Here is a 24490-nt window from a genome sequence, read left to right as displayed (position 1 = left end):
CAAAATGTTAAAATTCATTTAAAATGGAATAGAGGACAATAAAAAGGAAAATAAAAGCCAAGTGTGGGAAAATTACCAAGTTATCTTAAACATATGTCACATATTTCTGTAACAAATAATTGAAGATACTTTTGCTTTGGACTAAACTAAACTGTTTTACCCGATGAAAGAAAAGAAGAGATGGATCTACACGATGAATCAATTCCATCGTTAAAAGGAAGTAAAGTCTTTCGAAAAAGAAACGCGCTTCTTGATTTAGGTCATGAAGTTGTCGTCCAGACCAGCTGTAGGTTGATGAAAAATCTAGAAAAGTCATCTCTAAAATCAGCAGGAAATCCACGGACCTCAGCATAAAACAGGGTCGCCAAGTGGTCAGATTTATCCTAACCATGAGAAGGATTTATTTCGTACAATGGGGGGGGCACCGTGCAAATTAGCTTGATAAGACTAATGAATCAGACCCCCAGAAAGAATAATCTCCTTAAAAGATCAAAAATCAGCTTTTAAGCCTGATATTACTCAATCCTAGAGATTGACCTTAAAGATTGAGAATTACAAACTCATGGAATTCAATGATATCTAAACTCGAGCTTGAACGAGAAAATATTTTGATCAAAATTACAAACCGATTTATTTTCTGAAAACCCATTTTTCAATGCGTTCATTACCATTGAACGTAAAATCCTAGGAATTCATCTGGAATTTATTAGGTCATCTGAACCAAATCGGGTGTCAACCGTAAAAACGGTGGTTGCATAGCATGGTCAAAGACAGGACCTTGTGCCAGACCGAAAAAATTATAAGGGTGAGCTTTACTATTACTCCTACAAAGGATAGTAATTGCGTCCGACACGTTATATACCATAATTAAAAGCATGTCAGGGGACATTGCCTTAACAGTTGCTTGTTCAACGCTTTCCTTACAACCGGACGGTAGTTTATCGAAAGGTAATATTCGGAGCAAGTATACTGGACGTGTTGCTTTCCCAATACAAGGTTAGCAAGTGGGTGACACAAAACCGCAAGTTTTGAGCTAAAATTTTCAAATCTGAAACCCACCAAACCCACAAAAACAATTTGCAAACACCGGTGAAGGGTTATTCCGGAAAACTTATCTAGGGTAAAAGCTAGATTAAAATTTTCAAAAGATCAAATGTTTTCATAAAGATCGAATTTCCTTAAAGGATCTAAATTTTTATAGTCATGTGGGACTGTAAACCATATCGTTACTACCATTGTTTATACCGCCGTAAAGAAATCACTGATGTACAAAGTGTGAAGAATAAAGAAGTGATTCTAGTATTTCAAGACTATATTGCTTGAGGACAAGCAACGCTCAAGTGTGGGAATATTTAATAATGCTAAAAACGAACATATATTTCATAGCATTATTCCTCAAGAAAGACAAGCTTTTAGTTGCAATTGTCCTATTTACAAGTGATATTCGTTTAAATAATAAAAGGTGAAGACAAAAGGTAGATTCGACGAATTGAAGACGCAAACGACCAAAAAGCCCAAAAGTACAAAAGACAATCAAAGAGGTTCCAATTATTGATAAGAAACGTCTCGAAATTACAAGAGTACAAGATTCAAAACGCAAAGTACAAGATATTAAATTGTACGCAAGGACGTTCAAAAATCCGGGACCGGGACCAGAGTCAACTCTCAACGCTCGACGCAACGGACTAAAAATTACAAGTCAACTATGCACATGAATATAATATAATATATAATTAATTCTTAAAATTAATATATATATATATATATATATTATAATATATTTAAAAATCGTCGGCAAACAAAGAGCCAAAGCTGGGTGAGCTGTAAAAACAAACTCAGCGACTCGCGGAGTTTGAAGGCAAAAAAATGCCGCGAGTCGCGGAGCTCCCCTGGACGAAAATTCCTATAAAAACCAGCGCAGTTCGACGTAAAAAAAATATCATATATCCATCCTCTCTATATCTATACGTAATATTTATATTTATAATTTATATTTTAATTTTAATTTTAATTTTAATTCTAATAATAAGGGTATGTTAGCGAATGTTGTAAGGGTGTAAGTCGAAATTCTGTCCGTGTAACGCTACGCTATTTTTAATCATTGTAAGTTATGTTCAACCTTTTTAATTTAATGTCTCGTAGCTAAGTTATTATTATGCTTATTTAAAACGAAGTAATCATGATGTTGGGCTAATTACTAAAATTGGGTAATTGGGCTTTGTACCATAATTGGGGTTTGGACAAAAGAACGACACTTGTGGAAATTAGACTATGGGCTATTAATGGGCTTTATATTTGTTTAACTAAATGATAGTTTGTTAATTTTAATATAAAGATTTACAATTGGACATCCCTATAAATAACCATATACACTCAATCGGACACGATGGGCGGGATATTTATATGTACGAATAATCGTTCATTTAACCGGACACGGGAATGGATTAATAGCCACTAGAATTATTAAAAAAGGGGTGAAATTATGTACAAGGACACTTGGCATAATTGTTAACAAAGTATTAAAACCTTGGGTTACACGCAGTCGATAACCTGGTGTAATTATTAAACAAATTATTAAAATCTTGTTACAGTTTAAGTCCCCAATTAGTTGGAATATTTAACTTCGGGTATAAGGATAATTTGACGAGGATACTCGCACTTTATATTTATGACTGATGGACTGTTATGGACAAAAACCAGATGGACATATTAAATAATCCAGGACAAAGGACAATTAACCCATGGGCATAAAACTAAAATCAACATGTCAAACATCATGATTACTGAAATTTAAATAAGCATAATTATTTTATTTCATATTTAATTTCCTTTATTTTATATTTCATTGCACTTCTAATTATCGCACTTTTATTTATTGTTATTGTATTTAATTGCACTTTTAATTATCGTACTTTTTAATTATCGCAATTTTATTTTATCGCACTTTTATTTATCGCAATTTCATTATTGTTATTTACTTTACGCTTTAAATTAAGTTATATTTATTTTTATTATTTTACATCAGGTTTTAACTGCGACTAAAGTTTTTAAAATCGACAAACCGATCATTAAATGGTAAAAACCCCCTTTATAATAATAATATTACTTATATATATATTTGTATTTTTATAAAATAAAACTAATATAGCGTTAAGCTTTGTTTAAAGATTTTTTTCCCTGTGGAATGAACCGGACTTACTAAAAACTACACTACTGTACGATTAGATACACTGCCTATAAGTGTTGTAGCAAGGTTTAAGTATATCCATTCTATAAATAAATAAATATCTTGTGTAAAATTGTATCGTATTTAATAGTATTTCCTAGTAAAATTTAAGCTATTTTATATACACCTCGCATAACATCAGTAGTGAATACGGTTAATGATTCTTGAATCAAAATTGAAGAATGTACAGTGTAACATATTAATTGTGAACTTATATATTTCCCGGGTATTACCTACCCGTTAAAAATTTCACAAGTAATATTTTGTACAGAAGAATTTTACTACAGTCTTTATGAAAATATATATGTATATTTTCTTCGGATGTAATACCAATTTAATTAGTTAATATACTATTAAACTCATTTGATTTTCGGCTGGAACTAGAAATGAATAATCTCTAAAACATTAGAGATTACATAATCTTCGTGGAGTATTTCACTAATGTAATCAATACTTCATTATCTATTCTTATTGAAATTCCTCAGTGAATGATGTTGGTGCTCGTAGAATTCTTGTGAGTTTCGCAAGGTACGAATGATGTTTTCTGGAAAGTTTCAAGTACATCGAAAATGAAAGTGTAAAATCAAACATGTATTTGAATAATACACTTGATTTATTATGAAATGGAATCTATTAAGTCGAAGCAGAGATTATAGTTAACGATTGTTAAGTCATTAACGAAGGATGTACATCATAGCATATTAGTAACATGAACTAACGGAGTAGTACCTACCAGTTAAGATTCACACGTAATAGCTTAGTACGAAAAGATTTATTTTGATTTCAAAATTCATATATATATATATATATATATATATATATATATATATATATATATATATATAAAATATACATATAATTTCTTCAGGGAAAATGAGTTAATACTTCATAACTCGTTGATACAATATACGCGTTGTTGATTTGTGATGATGTTGGTGATTATGGAACTGGCGGAGCTTGTGATGTTATAGGTGCTGCTAGTGCTAATGATGCTAACGGTACTGACATGCTGGTGATGCTGACGGTACTGTTGATGCTGCTTGTATAACAAGTCTAGCTTGTAAATCGCGCACCATTCCTGTCAGGTTTCACTTCATTTTTTCGATCCGCCCACTCATCTGATTTACAATTTGCACTAGAATATATAATCTCTAAAACTTTTAGGAACTACATATTCTCTGCAGAATATTTCTTTGATGAAGTTATGAATCAATACTTCATCGTTTGTTGTTGTTGGTATTCCTTGGTATCTACAGGGCGTATGACGTTGATGCTCGTGGGACAGATTGTGAAGTTGAGGTTTGCAATGCGGTTGTTGTTGGTGGTGGTAATAGTACTGTTGGTGTTGTTGGTTGATCCATTCCTGTCACACTGCTTTTGGAGCTCAGGTAGAATTCCATATCGGAAGAGCTATCGGAATCTAGGTAATTTGAACTAGATGCAGGATCCATCTTGTATAATCGGGGAAATGATTTTTGATATGAAATAGATTATAGGATTTAGATTGGTATTCTTCAATATATAATTTACATATGTATATATAATACCAAAATTCCATAAATTACGTAGGAATCTTCGAAAGATGTCAGGCCAAATTTACAGTAATAGATATGCTAAGTTATGAATTTGTCTGTACACTATCTATGCAATAAATGCAGAAAAACGTGTCTAGACTTAAGAATGATAAGCAAGTAATTTCCGACAAGAAATGATAAGCAAAAATCGATAAAAACGGATATAGTCATAGTCCAGACTCACTAATGCATCCTAACAATTACCAGTTAAACACACTAATGCAAATTCTGGATTCATATGACCTCAAGCTCTGATACCAACTGTAACGACCCGTCAAAATCGCTATTGACGCGGTGCGTTATTCATTGATTTCATAGTGAGGTTTTGACCTCTACATGATACGTTTTGTAAACATTGCATTCTTTTGAAAAGGCACACCATAAATAAATATCTAATTCCAAGGTTTTTGACATCTGATGATTTCTACATATAGACAATCACCGTAAATAATGGTTTACAATAATACATCCGTTGACAATGCAGTCAAAATAAGATACATGGTGATGATTTTGTGAATGCAAAGTTATAACGACTCTCATTTTTCCATTCTATATTTTTCCTTATTAAATGCCCAACTATATAATTAAACTTAACAATTAAACTTTAATTAATGACTGTTAACAATTATATTAATTAACTTTATGTAATAATTAACAAGTTAATAAAAAGATAAAAGTAATGAGCTTATTAACTTTCGTGAACAAATAAATAACTTTAAAACTTGTGTACTTAAACTTGGATAATTAAGAAACCATTTAAGCTAAATTAAAATACAAGGACTAAAGTGAAAAATTTCCACCCTAAACCCTTAAACCCTAGCCGATTTTAGGGAGGGTAAAATTACCCTTTTGTCCCTAAAATTTTCGGCCAAATCAAAGCCCCATAACCCCCTCTTCAAGCAAACTTGTTCCCTAAGTAAATCTAACCCTAACCCTAATTCTAGAATTTTCCTAACACTCCTATAAATAGAGGCCTAACCTAAACCTTTTCATTGTACCAAATCACAACAACAATTCTCTCTCAAATCTCTCTCCCCTCTCTCCCTATTTTCGACTCAAAATCGAAAACCCCAACACCACCACCATCGAAATCCACCACCACCTTTAAGGGTTTCCAAGCAATCTTCATCGTGTTCTTCACGTTCTTCAAGAATCTTCAAGGTGTTCTTGGTTTTTAGAGTGCTTTGATCTTCAATCTTCAAGTGTTTCATCTTTCTTTGTTAATCACCTTCGAATCTTCAAAGGTATAACATAAACCCTAACTTATTTACATAAACTTTGATGTTTGTTTAATTCATATTCATGTTAATTCATAAACATATACAATATATATATATATATGAACACACTTAGATCTATATATACATGAAAGAAAATATATATATATATATATATATATATATATATATATATATATATATATATAGGTGTCGACCAAAAAAAAAAAAAAAAAAAAGAGGTTTGATCTTTAAAACCTAGGAGATTAGATAAAGATTTGTTTATGTTTAATTAAGGAAACAAAATAAATACATATATACATATACATACTCGACATATATATAAATGTATATATATATATATATATATATATACATGTAAAAAAAATATTGTTATATACATACATACATATATACGGTATATATAAAAAAATATATATTATATATATATATACATAAACACGAATATATATATATATATATATATATATATATATATATATATATATATATATATATATATATATATATTAAACCCTAATTACACCTAAACTATACTACATTAATTAAAACCCTAAACCTAACCCTAATTATTAAACCCTAAATTACTAAACCCTAATACATTAATTAAACCCTAATTTAATAAAACCTTAATCATTACCTAATCATTACTACACTAAACCCTAAACCTAAACATTTATTACAAAACCCTAATCATTAGATATTTTAATTAATTAAACCTAATTAATTAATGAAACCTAATTAATTAATGAAACCCTAATACTACTATTACTACTATATAATATTTATACACTATTACTATTACTAACACTTATAATATACTACTTATATTTTAATAATTATGTTACAATAGTCATCCACGATAACGTAAAGTCACTTGAACGTCAACGCTACTTAAGGCCTAGGATGATCCTTGGTACCACTATGGGACGCTTGTGGATTATGAATGTCAAACTTAGATTTTGGTCAAGAAATCCTAGGCCAACCGGTAACAATAGATCATCTTGGTGACTCGGCGGTAGCATAGATGTTCGGGTACGATCCACAATATCAACCTGACTATAGTACTCATACACTTAGTTATTTTTCACACTTAATAGGTGGTAGACTTATTAAGGACAACTCACTAGTGATCAACACTAACTTACTAAAAATGGAAACTTTCTAAAACTGGAAACTTACTAAAAATGGAAACTACCTAAAAGTGGAAACTTACTAAGAATGGAAACTTAGTAAAACGAACTATACTTAAAACACTTTCATACCTAAACTTAAACTTGGGCAAAACACTTAACTACTCTTAAATGTCAATAGGTTGACTTTCTGCTCGTCCATCCAAACTTTCTATTCTGAGGAATAACTCTCTCTCTACTTACTAAGGTGAACTCAAAGCCCCTATTACTATTGCGCAACTTATTTAACTATTTGGGGCGAGACACATGCTACTTTTACTATTTACAATTTAGACACAAGTACCAACTGTTAAACTATGCTATACCAGCCTATGTCCGACTAAGTCCCTACAGTGATATTTTTAATTGATCATTGAATGCATGCTTAATTATTGGGGGTAGGCCTATCGGGAGTAACGTCCCCGATACATTTGACCAAGTCATTGTATTACTTAATAATGAAATTAAACCGACAAGGACAGACACAACTTGTCATTGGGGCAAAATTGAACGTTTAGTCTAAATATCACGAACTGGCATAACTTTTTGATCCCTGCGAGATCAACTTTATAAACTAAATCTTGTGGTCTAAAGCAACGGTCAAACATTTTTGTTAAACATATGAACTTCACTCAACCTTTTTGGTTGACACTTTAGCATGTTTGTCTCAGGTTCCGATTGATCAAGCTTATTTACTTACTGCTTATGTGATGCTACTTGGACTTAGGATCAAGAGATATCGCATTTACTATTCTTGCATTTGAAACAATTACTTTATTCTAATTTCCATATTTGTAACGACATTCATTTTCCGCTGCGTACTCAATAAAGTTTGTTCTTATCATTTAGTATTGTTCTCATATATTATAATATGTTGGTTTATTTGATATTAATGTCACATTCACCCAGGCCCTAATTGGAGGTGTGATAAAAGTTTTCTCGAATAAAGCATGTATGACTCCATGCACATAGCTTGTATAACCTATAAGCAAACAGCGAAAGACTTCTAGGAACCTGAGAATAAACATGCTTAAAAGTGTCAACACAAAGGTTAGTGAGTTCATAGTTTTAATATTGCGCATACTTTGTATATAAAGGTAGATCACAAGATTTCAGTTATTTCACCCAAAACGTTTATCAAAATATTCTACGAAATTGAGCACCCTGATAACTAAACTTAATGTATATATATAATAAGTACCCATGTTTTAACATACATGCAACCAACATGTACAATACACGCAAACTAAAGTGTACTAACCTCAAATAGCATACGTCTGTTCTATAGTTCAGGCTAGGGTTTCTATACCTGGAACAGACGGGGATGTCAAGCCCTATGGATCCTTATATAACTACTCGCGCCCACCAGTTCTTATAACTGGCAGTTACTAGTTACCAAAGCTAAGGAATTTTTGGTTCAAACTCAGTGTAGAATTTAGTATGTACTTGTGTCCATTGCATTTAAAATAAAGTGCATGTATTCTCAGCCCAAAAATATAGATTGCAAAAGCAATTAAAAAGGGAGAAAATGAAACTCACGTATCAATATTGTGGTTCAATATTGTAGGAAAAGTATGCAGATGCAACGGAGATGACAAATGAAAGGTTAGCCTTTGATTCACGAACAATACCACCGATCATTACCCATAACCTCCTTAGCTATAACCCATTTGAAAACCCGTTTGAAATTACTTGAACATAACCTAGTTGTAGTATTTTATGTATATTACTAATAATAATAATATTAATTAATAATCTTCATAATAATAATATTAATATGCAGAATATGAATATGTATATGTGTGTGTTCGATTGCAAACCATTAATATATATATATATATATATATATATATATATATATATATATATATATATATATATATATATATATATATATATATATATATATATATATATATATATAATATTATAATATAATAATATCAATATAATATAATAATTATAATAAAGTAATAATATTAAAATAATATAATAATATGAAAATAAAAACGTGTGAATTAGCATTCAATAATATCTGCCGACAGTTTTCACGGATCGGTATTTCGTACTCTTGTTGTTAATAATTGATGGGTAAAAGTATGAGTAAAAATTCCACTTTTTATATTTGAATACATATATATCTGTTGTGATATTAAACTTTATAAAATTAGTTGTAAAAAGGTTCGTTTATAAAATTTATAAGCATAATATGTGTTTTCCTAGTTTTTGACTGGATATAGATATATAATATAATACTAATTTACATATAATAATATAATAAATATAATAATATAATAGTATTGAAATAAAATATAATAATATAATAATAAATTTAGAGTCAAATTTGAATCGTAAATTTTTAAAAAGTCGTATTTTTCAAATACTTTAGGGGTATATTATGTAACTTATAATTAATAATTTCTATCATGTCGCTTTCATATATATATATATATATATATATATATATATATATATTAAATTAATTAATTTCTTTCATTTACTATTCATATGAATAGTAAATAAATTAATTTTGATTCAACTATTTAAGTTACATTGTTGTACGTTGTGCTTTACAGCTTGTACATCTTTTAATTTAATTACGTTTTTCTTATAAATTATAAAAAAAATCATCATAAAAATAAAACAATTATGTACGTAAAAATTTTAATGTGAAATTACATCATTCAATAGTAAATTTTATCATTTCGTATATAAATATTATTCGCATGTTTTCGTATATATATATATATATATATATATATATATATATATATATATATACACACACACAATTATATAATTATCACAAGTTATGACGTTCGTGAATCGTCGGACAAACAAGGTGGTCAACCATTATATAAAACTTAATTACAAAAGTTTTAAAACTTGTCAAAATGCATTGCTTATCATGACGAAAATATTAAATCAAATAGAGAATTGGTTTAAATAAGTCAAAATTTTCCGGGTCTTCACAAATTTCGACGTTTTGCAACTTAACGACATCGCATAAATAAAACCGTTCATTTTGGTCATATCAATCCTCATTTGGAGTATGCCTACCTTCATGAGGCATCAATACTCCCGGTGATTATCTCTTCGAAACTGACCAATGACCAAAATACGAGGTTGATATCTCTTCTACAAAATCATAAGAAGGCAATTGCATGGAATACTACGTATATCCCGGGGATACACTCTTAATTTTGTACTCATAAGATCCTCCTAGAGGATCAGTACAAGGCCGTCGTGCAAAAACAAAGGAGATTAAATCCTAAGATGAAGGATGTGGTCAAAAAGGAAGTGGTTAAGCTTTTAGATGCGGGGTTGATTTATCCGAGATTGGATAGCCCTTGGGTTAGCCCGGTGCAAGTGGTACCGAAGAAGGTGGCACCACCGTTGTTCTAAATGATAAGAATGAATTATTCCTACTCGAATAGTAACAAGGTGGAGAGTTTGTATTGACTATAGGCGTTTACATGATGCAACCCAAAAAGACCATTTTCCCTTGCCCTTTGTCGACCAAATGCTAGAAAGGCTAGCAGACAAGGAGTTTTATTGTTTCTTAATTAGATGGGTTTTCGAGATATTTTAAAATACCTATCGACCCTGAAGACCAAGAAAATATGACCTTTACATGTCCATTTGGCACATTTTCCTATAGGAGAATGCCATTCGGGTTATGCAATGCACCCAGTACATTCGAAAGATGTATGATGGCCCTTTTCCATGACATGATAGAGACGAGCATGGAAGTCTTTATGGGTGACTTCTCCATTTTTGGAGATTCATTCGACTTTTGTCTTGCAAATCTTGAGCAAATGCTCATTAGATGTGAAAAATCCAACCTTGTATTGAATTGGGAAAAGTGCCACTTCATGGTGAAGGAGGGCATTGTTTTAGGTCATAAAATATCACGTGATGCCATTGAGGTAGATGAGGCTAAGATTGAGGTGATCAAATATCTACCCGATCCAAACAATGCCAAGGCCATAAGGAGTTTCTTAGGTCATGCGGGTTTCTACCGGAGATTCATAAAACACTTCTCCAAAATTGCCCGACCTATGACAAAGATTTTAGAAAAGGACCAACCCTTTGTCTTTGATAATGATTGTAAGAAAGCATTTTCCTTTCTCAAGTCAAGGCTCACAGAAGCTCCCCTTCATGTATCTCCCAATTGGGATGAACCTTTTGAGTTAATGTGTGATGCAAGTGATTATGCACTTGGGGCGGTTCTTGGCCAAAGAATTTACAATCATTTTTGACCAATCTACGATGCAAGTAAGACTCTTTCGAGCACTCAAATTAATTACACAACCATCGAAAAAGAACTTTTTACGATTGTGTTTTCTTTCAAAAATTTTGAGCTTACTTAGTGTTATCTAAGACCATAGTCTATACCGACCATTCGGCTCTTAAGTACTTATTTACGAAGCAAGATCCTAAACACCGACTCATTAGGTGGGTACTTTTACTTCAAGAGTTTGATATTGAGATTAGAGATAAGAAAGGGGCTGAGAAATTAGCGGTGGACCATCTCTCACGACTTGAAAATCCTAACTTGGATCAACTAGATACATTGGTGGTTAAGACACCTTCCCTGATGAGTCTTTAATGAGAATTGACCTTGAACTGAAGTCTCAAGGTTTTCAGACTTCACTAATTACCTTGCCTCGGGTGTGCTCTAAAGAGGGTACACTTACCAACAAAGAAGTAGTTCTTCTCGAACCTTAAGATTTATTTTGGGAGAAACCCGATCTCTTTAGAATTAGGGAGGATTAAGTAATTAGAAGGTGTGCCTTTGGGCAAGAAGCCCAGGAAATTCTTGAGGAGTGTCATAAAGGGTCCACGGAAGGTCACTTTGGGCCGGGTCACACAGCCAAAAAAGTGTTTGACTCGGGCTTTTATTGGGCCACGATATTCAAGGATGCCCATGAGATGGTTAAGAAATGTAATGCATGTCAGCAGTCGGGATCCATCTCCAAACAGGATGAGATGCCCCAAACTGAGATTCAAATATGTGAGTTGTTTGACGTTTGGGGGTAGAATTTATGGGGCCTTTCCCTAGTTCCAATCAAAACAAGTATATACTTGTTGTGGTTGACTATGTATCCAAGTGGGCCGAGGAAAAGGACTTTCCCAATAATGATGCTAGGGTTGTGGTCAAATTCTTAAAAGGGCTATTTACTAGGTTTGGAATCCCCAAGGCTTTGAATTCGGATAGAGGTACACATTTTGCAAACAATCTTTTAAAGAAAGTGCTAGTGAAATATGGGGTAACACACCAGTTCTCAACCCTATACCACCCTCAAATGATTGGTCAAGTGGAGAACACGAACCGGGTGCTTAAAAGGATTTTAGAGAAAACGGTCAATAATAACCCTAAGGTTTGGTCAACTAAACTAGATGATGACTTGTGGGCATTTAGGACCACTTTCAAGACTCCTATTGGCACAACACCCTTTAGATTGGTTTATGGGAAGGTATGTCACCTCCTGGTGGAGGTTGAGCATAGGGCCTATTGGGCATTAAAGCAAGTTAACCCAGATTTGGACCAAGAGCCTATTGCTCATAGTTGTACATAATAGGGCCTATTGGGTGAACGTTTTGTTTAATGCTAATGGTTGTTGTTTTCTATCATGATTATGTTCTTGGGTGCAGGATGCTCAGTTTGACTACCCCTGCAGCCCATCAAAACAACCTACTCCAAAGAAACGTTTCACTGTGTACCCTCCTACCTCATCATCCGAAGAGGGTGAAACTCACAAATCACCCGATGTAAACCCCAACATTTTAGCAATGACCCACCAAAAATGATTGCAAACCACCTTTCGAGATGTGACCATTAGGTTTCGAGTGATTAATAGGATTCATATGCTGGTGAGTCTGGCAAAGTACATTAACTGGGCACCATGCGAGTCAGCGGGTATGATCTATGAGATCCGAGATGCGTTTAAGGTTGAGTACTTTCACCAAATCATGTGCCCTTAAGGGCCTTTACTTGACATCCATGAGGATGTCTACCCTTTGCTAACGCATGAGTTTTTAACAACCTTGAGGGTCAATTTCAATGTCCGTTCTCCAATATTAGATGACTACCTCACATTTAGGTTAAGGGGAAGAAAGGCAACTAAGCATGGGCCGATTTATGAAATGTCTAGGTCTTTCTGATGGTTACTCACCCTATATAATTTTCATGTACTTGGAAAATTGTGCAACTTTCAATCCCAATGAGTTCGACCCAAAAAGGGTTTGGCATAAGATAAGTAAGGCCGAGTTCACACCCGCCAACCAAGTGTCCAACGCACTCTTGAGCCCTAAACTTAGGTGCATCCAACGGTTTATTGCAAACATGGTTTTCCACCGTACAGAGGATAATGAAAAGATGACATTGCTCGACATTTGGTTGGTGCATAGAATTTGCAAGCAAAAGCATGTGAATGTCCCTAACCTCATTGCAAGTTACATCTTTGATGCAAATGGCGACAAATCTATGCTCCCGAGTGCTGGTGGTCACTTTGTGCCTCGAGTTGCAAAGATTTTGGTTTCAACGATTACAAGGAAGGGCGCATCTTGATGGCAAATTCGAAAAAATCGGTGGTGCGTTGTGAATAGCTAGGAACGCCGACACGAAATGGGTAAATGGTAAACCATCTTAATCATGGTTTGTGAAACAAATTAATAATTAGCATGTAATTTGAGATAATTTTATGATTGTAAGAAGCTTTGGGTTGATAATTTGGTGCGAGGTAGCATGCTTGTGTTGCTACTCGTGTACACTATCGTACTTTGAATTGTAATAATTTGATGCTTGCTTGTGGATATTATTGTGGTTGTTTGTGGTATTTTGGCTTGTTTTTGGTTCTTAGTAGCAGGATAATTTTGATGATTGATCCAAGTCTGGCATTAAGTTCAGGCATCAAGCTCATTAACTTGCAATTTTTGGCGACACTTTCCGATTTATATGACAACGAAGACAATTGTTCTTCATAACCCGTCCCAATTCTCTTCTCTTCTCATTTCTTCTATTTGTCCCTTCAAAATATTTCTGTTTTTGATGAATACATGTAATAAGGATGTTACATGGATTCAAGTGTGGGGAGGGAGAAAATAATTTTCGAGCCAAACGTCTAAAATTGAAAATGTTGCTTATTTTAAAACTTACCCAATGCAAGTTGTTGAAAAATTTTGGAACAAGTTTTTACCATTACAATATTACAAATATTTAATCAACTAAGGTATAAAACTTGATTTTTGAGGAGTAAAGTCTCCCTTTGTGTTTCATACTTGCAAGTTTAAATGGAAGTAAAGTCTTCCACTTTTAAGAGATTCATATGCTTAAAGTAAACATTTTTTTAATAGAATCAAGTTGTGCATGGAAGTAAAGTCTTCCATGGTGTTTCAAAAACTAAGTGCCTAAAGCCTCAAGCTTTAGCACTTCCGGATGAATCAAGTCCATCCTCTAAGGAAGTAAAGTCTTCCGAATGTCGTTTTACTTAGTGTGGGAGACATCCTAATCCACACCATTTCATATTGACATTGGTTGATACATCATTTCGTGATGTGTCACACCGATGTATCATACCGTGAGAAGAGGAGCCTCGAGCTTCACAAAGTGCTATCTTCTTAATGAAGAGCAATGGCTTCGTGGTAGTGTTGCTTAGACAACATACGCCATGGCAAAAATCCATGGCACCATTCTCTTTCAACTATGGAAAGGTAGTTTCTACTTCCTACTTTTTCTTAAAATAAGCATAAAAGCTTGATGTGTAGGAAGTAGCCAAGTGTTCAAAGTCTAAAGCTTTGACACTTCTGGGTGAATTGAGCCAACCCATTATAGGAAGTCAAGTCTACTCGAGTGCGTTCGACTTGGAATGGGGCCTCTCTAATCCATGCCATTTCATACTAAACATCGTTTCATGATGTGATGGTACCGTTGAGAGAGAAAGTCATGAACTTTCTCCCTGAGTAGGATTGGTAGGGTAAATCGAATCCCTTGTGGCCTTCTCATCTAGCTCCTAAAACACCGGAGTCGAGTAAGAGTTGGTCACTTGCCCCGTGTCGTTGACTATTACCAAGTTGACCGTGTATGGCACCCTAAACACTCACCTTAATTACTTGTGTGGTCGTCCAACCACCTGGATGACTTGTATGCACATAGCCTTTTGAGCACAAGATAGTTATTGTTCCATCGCCTTCGAACAGAGAGGTAGTTCACTTATGTGATATACGGGTACAATAGCTATACGTGCTGTTGTCCCAAAACTGGGATGGCTTCGGATGCATAAAGCTTTAAAAACCATAAAATTCCGAAAAGCTCGTCTTGTGTAAAAACTCGACTTGTGTAAAAACTCAACTTGTTTTCTAGTTCAAAAAAGCAAAAACGGTTTTCAAAAAGCCTTGTTTTCTCTAAGGCCAAACCTTTTTCTTGGATGACTCATGACATTTGGCGCTCCACACAGCTAAGTGAAGCAATTTAGGCGATCCTTGACTTGTTGATGAGAAGAGTTAGATGGTGAAGGTGAAGTTTGAAGAATACTTCTAGAAAGGTGTGCACTAAAATGTTCCTTGCCTTATTTGATCTAAAATGTGAAATCTTGCGAATATTGTTGATTTAGAACCTTTCTAGGGATCAAGTTTGTATGTACCTTTCTGTTTGAGGTACCTTTCTTCCTCAAGAACCGCATCAGTATAAGCTCGAAGGAGACATCCTTCATATTCACGTAAAACCATAGAAGAGGGATTAATATCCAAAGCTTTTTGAACTTCGTCAAGCTCGTTACGAAGTTTCAAAACTCTCGAATGGAGATTTCCCTTATCCTACATTAACTTTCTTAAAGGTTTCTTTAGAAGTCGCAATTTTTTAACAACTTGAAACATACGATATCCAGCAAGAGGCATACGCCAGCCTTTTTAAACCAAATCGTCAAAACCCTCTCGGTAGACAATGAAGTTGCTGAATCTAAACATTTTAGCACGCTTTGTCACAAAAGAGGGAATTTTCAATATACCAGGGCTATGATCCGACATTCTATATGGGTGGAAATAAGCATATGCATTAACCAAATCCCCAAGGAAATCATCATTAACCATAATTCGATCAATTTTCCTTAGGATGCCATCAGACGTTTGAGGCTTTTGATTCCATGTAAACCGCAAACCAGTTTGGTTTAAATCATCCATCCGAAGCTCCTCCACACAGTCCATGAACACTTGCATGGCTAAGGTAATTTTAGACCCACTTACAGAAGATTCATCGAGAGCCAGCGCAACATTGAAATCACCCATCATAGCCCATAGATGCGATCCCACAAATGATTTATGCATACATAAACTGGACCATAACTCTCTTCGATCAATGTAATAGTTTTTGGCATAAACAAAGGAGATGAACATCTGCTTACCATCTGAAAGAAACCTGACTAAACTATGAATCACTTAACTGGTCATTGAAATAACCATTAAGGACACAATATTAGGGTCCCATCCTAGGATGATTCTCGTACCTCCATTACACATAGCTTGATTAGAAGTCCATTGCCAGTGAGGACATACTTTCGCACACACCACACGTAACCGATCAATACCAACATGGGATTCCAAAATAGCACAAATACATAGATTATTTTCATTAATAATGTCATGAACCTCTTTTTATTTAGGGGCGCGGTTCATACCCCTTATATTCCAAGATGCAAGACTAAACATTGAGACTGATTTGACTGGGAGTGCTTGCCCCCTCAGATTTCTTAGCCATATAATCGGCAGTCTCATTCACAGCAGGCTCAACATCACTATCCGACAGAATGTTATCAGTCTGCTCTTTAAGGTTGTTATCCTCATCAATATCATTTAGACAGTCAAAAGGATTAGCCATGGCAGCCTTTCCTTTTTGAACTGTGACATTAGGAGCTGCTGCTTGATCATTCGGTTTTTTGTTCACAGGCCTGTATACCATACGTTGTTTGTTATTACCAACTTTGAAGCCATCTTTAAGTTTATCCTATTTCATTTTCTGATGGTTGGGACCGACAACCTTGAAACCTTCGTTATCCACATCTTTTATAGAATCCCTTTTGGTCTCATTTAGCACAACAGATTTAGGACACTGACTGTCCTTATGACCAAAAATGGCACAAAGAGAGCAACGTGGAGGTTCCCATTCATACTGAACCTTAACAAAATTAATCAACTTACCTATTCCATGAATACTAGGCGTAGCTACTTTTACATTCTCCAGTAATTCATGGTCCGATGATACCTCAATCATAGCACGAGCATAATTTGTACGTCCCCATGATTCAGTACACATCATTCTCGTATATGAATCTAGCATCATAGGATTACCAACCTTTGAGGCAATAACACTAAGGCCATCAACCGTAAACCCAGCAAGGGGTACATCATGCAATTTGACCCAAACCGGTACTCGTGAAAGATCCTCTTTAGCCAGGGAGATGTCAGGAGACCATTTATTCAGGATAATGGGGATGGATCGAATGATACATGGACCATTTTCCAATAATCCTTGCATGCCATGCTTTCAGTTTCCTCTTTAAAGTTGCCATTTATTCAGAAAACATAAAGTACGTTCAAAGTTGAATATTTATATTTATATTTTTAATAAATTATTTTGTCAACAAAATGTTTATTTTTCATATCCTTTGTTTATGCCAAAAACTTAGCAAATTAACATGAATTGTTTTTTTTCCATTGGTTCACTACGTATAATAGTCGAACATGGGTATAGCTTGTATCAATTGTCGATACGGTTGTAATTAATAACTAGTGAAATGACCCGTGAAAACACGGGTTTGTTTAAACGAAACAGTTTAATGATATGTTTTAGGTATTAAGTGAATTTAAATGTTAAACTCATTTAGTTTATTGCCCCGTAGAACCACGAATTCCGACTAAAAAACTTGTCGTTGATTTTACAAACATAAAGTACGTTCAAAGTTGAATATTTATATTTATATTTTTAATAATAATATAATTATTAATAATAATAAATGCTTTTTAAATTTTTTTTAGAAAAATAAAATTACAATTTAGGAAAGATTAATATTTCATTTTATAAAAGATTTTGTATTATTTTTTAATTAAATTAATATATAATTATGACATCATCATTATGAAAAGTAAAGAGTAACTTAGCTTAATGATGATGTCATCATTTTAAAGGTTTATTAGACTATATAGATAATATATATGTTAATTGGTGTCAAAATGTTTGTAGTTTTTCTTATAAATGATTATCGTTTCATTTTATTTTTTATTTTTGGTCTTTTTTGTCGATATGATTATTTAATTATAAATAATCGAAACATTATTTATTATATAGAGCGAAGCTGCGAACAATTTCTCATAGCAATGCGCGAAGATCATTTACTAGTTATCTTATATGAAATGACGTACACTGTTAATGAGTACTCCTTCCGTCCTATATTGACTATCACCAGACAAAAAACATGCAATTTAAAGAAATGTTATTAATACTTTGTACTTTTTATTTTTCAATTTTATCCCTTATTTTTTACGTATGTTTTTGTGTTACATGCATAAGGTAAGAGTATAAAAGAATTTTATCTTATTTTTCTTATCTATTAATAAAACTTTGAGACATTTCAAAATCAAATATTGAACAATTAAATAAAGATATATATGTTATAATAATATATGTAATATGTATAGAAAGTCATAAATGGAATGCATGTTATAATAATATATATAAGCATAGAAAGTCATAAATGGATGGCAATTTTAGTAGTATAAATACATGATAGATCAAGCATGAAAATTGTACCTATTCTTCAATTTACTTCCTAATATATATACTTTCACTTTTGATCTTATATAATACTAGAAATATTTGGTAGAAGTTTAGGCCATAATAGTTGTTAAATACAACTAAATTACAACACGTTATCAGCACGGGAAGTGTTTCGTATAATCAAGGTTTATCTAAGCAAACACACGTCACTAATCAAGGTAAGAAATTATATTTATGTAATCTAACTTTTATTAACTTCACTAACATTTATATTTATGTTATTTAAGTTATATATGGTCGGTTATACCGCCTAAATTATATTTATGTAATCTAACTTTTAATAACTTCACTAATATTTATATTTATGTTATTTAAGTTATATATGGTCAGTTATACGGCCTGAATTATATTTATGTAATCTAACTTTTATTAACTTCACTAACATTTATATTTATGTTCTTTAAGTTATATATGGTCGGTTATACCGCCTGAATTATATTTCTGTAATCTAACTCTTATTAACTTCACTAACATTTATATTTATGTTATCTAACATTTATGATTACTTATGCAATTAATCATTATTTATTTCATGCATACTAATATTTATTCTTAAAATTTATTATTTATGCATAATATGTTTATTCTCTTAATCTTCATATTTATACTAAACGTATTTATACTAAATATATTTATAGTAATCGTATTTGTACTAATAAAATTCTTTTATTAAAAATTATTATTAATACAACGAGTACATAACAGTCGTTAACGTCAACTAACGATGTTACAACGGTCATATATACATAACGGTTGTTAACGTCAACTGAAGACGTTACAACGACTATATTTTTCAAATATAAAATAAACATCTCCGTTTTCACATTTTCACAAATCAATCTTCATTTTCTCAGATTACCACCATCAAAATTTTTTTTTTTTTTTTTTTTTTTGTAAAGATGATTCACACAAGGATGATTTTGCCTATTCTATTGGTCATACTAACTATCGTTATTGTTACTAATATACCATTGGGTGAACCTATATTCTATCATGCTCTTGTGATTTTATCATTTGTAATCATGCCATTATTCTGTTGTTTACTACTTATGAATTTAAAATAATTCTAATTTCATTTTATTATTTGTCTATGATTAGAAATTGATTATGATTATAATTTATGTTGTTCATCTTTCTGAAAATAGAAAATGTCAAACTTATCAAAGCTTGAGTTTGATGCCCTAGACGTATTGGGAACAAACTACACATCATGGGTCATGGATGTAGAAATAAATCTTGGATCATTGGGTATCCTAGAAACTTTAAAAGAAAACAATACTTGTTCTGATCAAGATAAATTAAAATCAATTGCTTTTATTCGCAAACATATTGATATCACCTTAAAACATATGTATCTCACTATCAAAGATCCACATGTTTTATGGGAAAGTATCAAGAGTAGATTCGATAATCAAAAGGAAATATTACTCCCAGCTGCGAGGGAAGAATGGAGAAATCTAAGGTTCCAAGACTTTAAAAAGTTAAGTGAATACAGCTCGGCCATGTTCAAGATCCGTTCAAAGCTTCAATTCCGTGGTCAAGAAATAAGTGATGCTGATATGATGGAAAAAACTTTCTCCACAATGCATTCTGCAAACATTACTATACAAGAAAATTTAAGATTGCAGAATTACAAAACTTTTTCCAAACTTCAAACTTATCTCTTAGTTGCAGAAGTGAATAAAGAATTACTGATGAAGAATCAAGAATCTCGTCCTACGGGTGCGCTAGCATTCCCTGAAGCTAATGTTATTAACAATAATAATAAAAAAAGAAATGCACCTGGACGAGGACGTGGGCAAGGTCGTGGTCATATTGGCCAAAACCATCATCATGGAAATTACCATAACAATAATAAAAATCATAACTATGTTCGAAATCACCCTTATGGTAATGGTCGTGGTGGTGGTCGTGGTCGTAATGGTTACGGTGGTCGTGGTCGTGGACAAAGAAATAATAATCCACAAAGTTATAAATTTCAACCACCATACAATCCCACAAATCATAATGTTGAAGGAAGCTCTTCAAAGAATATTGAAGATTCTTGTTATCGATGTGGTAAAATTGGACATTGGTCTAAAAACTGTCAAACAAATCAATATTCTGTTAATCAATATCAGAAATCCCTAAAAGGAAAAGGAAAAGAGGCAAACCTTGTGGATGACCTTGATACAAAAATCACTGAGCCAACAAGTGACTACTTTAATGAATAAATTTCCTATTATATGTCCATATCAAATAAATGGATGCAGATTTACGATCTATACCATATCTACTTTACTATATGTTTCATTATTATGTATTTTCATTATAACATATTTTTGAATGTAATATATTGATGAATTATGTACTCATTATTTGTTTCTCATATTTTGAAGTTCATGATGTACACTACTGGAGTGTAAAATCAGTCAAATGGTGGAGATCTTTGTATTGCAGATAGTGGTACCACACACACTATACTCAAATCTAAAAAATATTTCACTGATTTTAAAGCAACAGAAGGAACGGTACATACTATTTCAGGTCCTGCGGATTTAATAAAAGGAATGGGAAAAGCAAAATTCATGTTACCAAACGGTACAAATTTTCTGATAAAAAATGCCTTATTTTTTCCCATGTCAAAGAGAAATTTGTTAAGCTTCTCTGACATATACCAAAATGGATATGATTATCAGTCAGTGACTACAGAAAATGATAAATATTTAAGTATCACTGACAAGAAGCATGTGATTGAAAAACTACCAAGACTTAGTTCTGGTTTACATTATACATATATAATTGTACCAGAAACACACATGGTAGTTAATGAAAAGGCATGTGATCCTGTAATGATCAATCTGTGGCATGAAAGATTAGGCCACCCAGGATCAACAATGATGAAAAGAATAATTCAAAATACACATGGACATCCATTGACGGATCAAAAGATCCCTCATGATGCAATTATCCCATGTACATCATGCTCACTTGGAAAATTGATAATAAGACCATCACCTCTTAAGGTTGAAAAAGAATCACCAATGTTTCTTGAAAGAATTCAAGGTGATATATGTAGACCAATTCATCCACCATGTGGACTATTTAGATATTTCATGGTCCTAATAGACGTATCTAGTAGATAGTCTCATGTTTGTCTATTATCAAGTCGAAACATGGCATTTGCAAAATTTCTTGCTCAAATTATTAAATTGAGAGCACATTTCCCTGATTATACTATTAAAAGGGTGAGATTGGATAATGCTGGTGAGTTTACATCTCAAGCATTTAATGATTTTTGCATGTCTATTGGGATTGTTGTTGAACATCATGTTGCTCATGTGCATACACAAAATGGTTTAGCCGAATCACTAATTAAACGATTGCAGTTAATAGCTAGACCATTGATAATGAGAACAAAACTCCCAGTATCTGTATGGGGTCATGCAATTTTACATGCTGCATCATTAATTCGCATTAGACCAAGTGCAAGTCATACATATTCTCCCTTGCAGTTTATGCTCCTATCGCACCACCACAACGCACTAAAATGGGTCCTCAAAGAAGGATGGGAATATATGTTGGATATGAAACATCTTCAATCATAAGATATATTGAACCCATGACGGGTGATGTTTTTACAACACATTTTGCTGATTGTCACTTTAATGAAACATTGTTCCCTAGATTAGGGGGAGAAATAACAAATAAAGAAAATGATGTTTCATGGTGTGAACCTCAATTAATGTATCTTGATCCTCGCACAAAAGAATGCGAGACCGAATCATATATACCAGCAGCAAATGCTCCAGCTCGAATTGAAATTCCAAAAGCTGGCAATAATGTCACTCTTGAGTCTTTGCCATGCCAGAAACGTGGGAGACCAATTGGTTCCAAAGATAAAAATCCTCGAAAAAAAAAATCAGCTGATAATGAGGTAAAAGAAAGTGTTCAAGAAGAACCACAAATCAATACTCCTTCTGCAGAGGAGATTGATGATGTCAATATGGAATTTTCAATCAATTATGCACATTCAAAAATATTATGGAACCGAAATGAAATGAAAAATCTTGATGAGATATTTTCATATAATGTTGCATATGACATCATGAATGATGATGATGATGATCCAGAACCAAAATCTGTCATGGAATGTCAAAATAGACATGATTTGGATCATTGGAAAGGAGCAATACGAGCTGAATTTGAATCACTCAATAAAAGAAAAGTTTTCGGACCTATCATTCTCACACCTAAAGATGTGAAACATGTGGGATATAGATGGGTTTTTATGCGAAAAAGAAATGAGAAAAATGAAGTTACAAGGTATAAAGCTAGACTTGTAGCTCAAGGTTTTTCTCAAAGACCAGGAATTGATTATGAGGAAACTTATTCTCCTGTTATGGATGCAATTACTTTTAGATACTTAATCAGCCTGGCAGTTTCTAAAAATTTAGAAATGCATCTCATGGATGTTGTGACTGCTTATTTATATGGATCACTTGTATATATATATATATATATATATATATATATATATATATATATATATATATATATATATATATATATATATATATATATATATATATATATATATATATATATATATATATATATATATATATATATGAAGATACCTGAAGGATTTAAGGTATCAGAAGCAACCAATGCAAAACTCAAAGAAATGTACTCAATCAAGTTACAAAGGACTTTATATGGGTTGAAACAATCGGGTCGCATGTGGTATAAACGATTAAGTGATTACTTGATAAGCAAAGGGTATACCAATAATCTTATTTGCCCATGTGTATTCATTAAGAAAACAACATCCGGATATGTGATCATAGCCGTTTATGTTGATGATCTTAACATCATAGGTACAAATAAAGAGATCCATGAAGCCATTCAACTCCTAAAGAAAGAATTTGAAATGAAAGATCTCGGAAAAACCAAGTATTGCCTTGGTTTGCAGATTGAGCATATGCCTAATGGTTTACTTGTACATCAAACAACTTATACGAAAAAGATTTTAAAACGTTTCAATATGGACAAGGCAAAACCATTAAGTACTCCTATAGTTGTTAGATCACTTAATGTTGACACTGATCCATTTCGTCCCTGTGAAGATCATGAAGATATCCTGGGACCAGAAGTACCATATCTTAGCACAATTGGAGCTCTTATGTATCTTACAAATTGTACAAGACCTGACATTTCTTTTGCAGTTAATTTGTTGCAAGGTTCAGCTCAGTTCCTACCAAAAGACACTGGAATGGGATCAAACACATATTTCGATACCTTCGAGGAACTACTGATTTAGGATTATTTTATTCTAACGAATCAAAACAAGATTTGGTTGGTTATGCAGATGCAGGTTATTTATCTGATCCACATAAAGCTAAATCTCAAAATGGATATGTATTCCTAAATGGAGGTACCGCAATATCATGGCGTTCTCAAAAACAAAC

At 32.8% G+C, this 24490-nt stretch overlaps 1 protein-coding gene across 1 annotated transcript; it reads right to left on the bottom strand.

Moving 5' to 3' along the window:
• Positions 1-15832: 15832 nt before the first annotated feature.
• Positions 15833-16495, bottom strand: LOC139897424 (uncharacterized). The gene is made up of 2 exons (XM_071880121.1): positions 16127-16495; positions 15833-16027 (listed from the first exon to the last, which is right to left on the bottom strand). Exons 1-2 carry the CDS (start codon positions 16493-16495, stop codon positions 15833-15835), a joined length of 564 nt encoding a protein of 187 aa, XP_071736222.1.
• Positions 16496-24490: the final 7995 nt, after the last annotated feature.

The sequence above is a fragment of the Rutidosis leptorrhynchoides genome, chromosome 1, assembly GCF_046630445.1.
Source record: "Rutidosis leptorrhynchoides isolate AG116_Rl617_1_P2 chromosome 1, CSIRO_AGI_Rlap_v1, whole genome shotgun sequence".
Lineage (NCBI taxonomy): Eukaryota > Viridiplantae > Streptophyta > Magnoliopsida > Asterales > Asteraceae > Rutidosis > Rutidosis leptorrhynchoides.
This window is presented reverse-complemented; position numbering and strand designations above follow the sequence as displayed.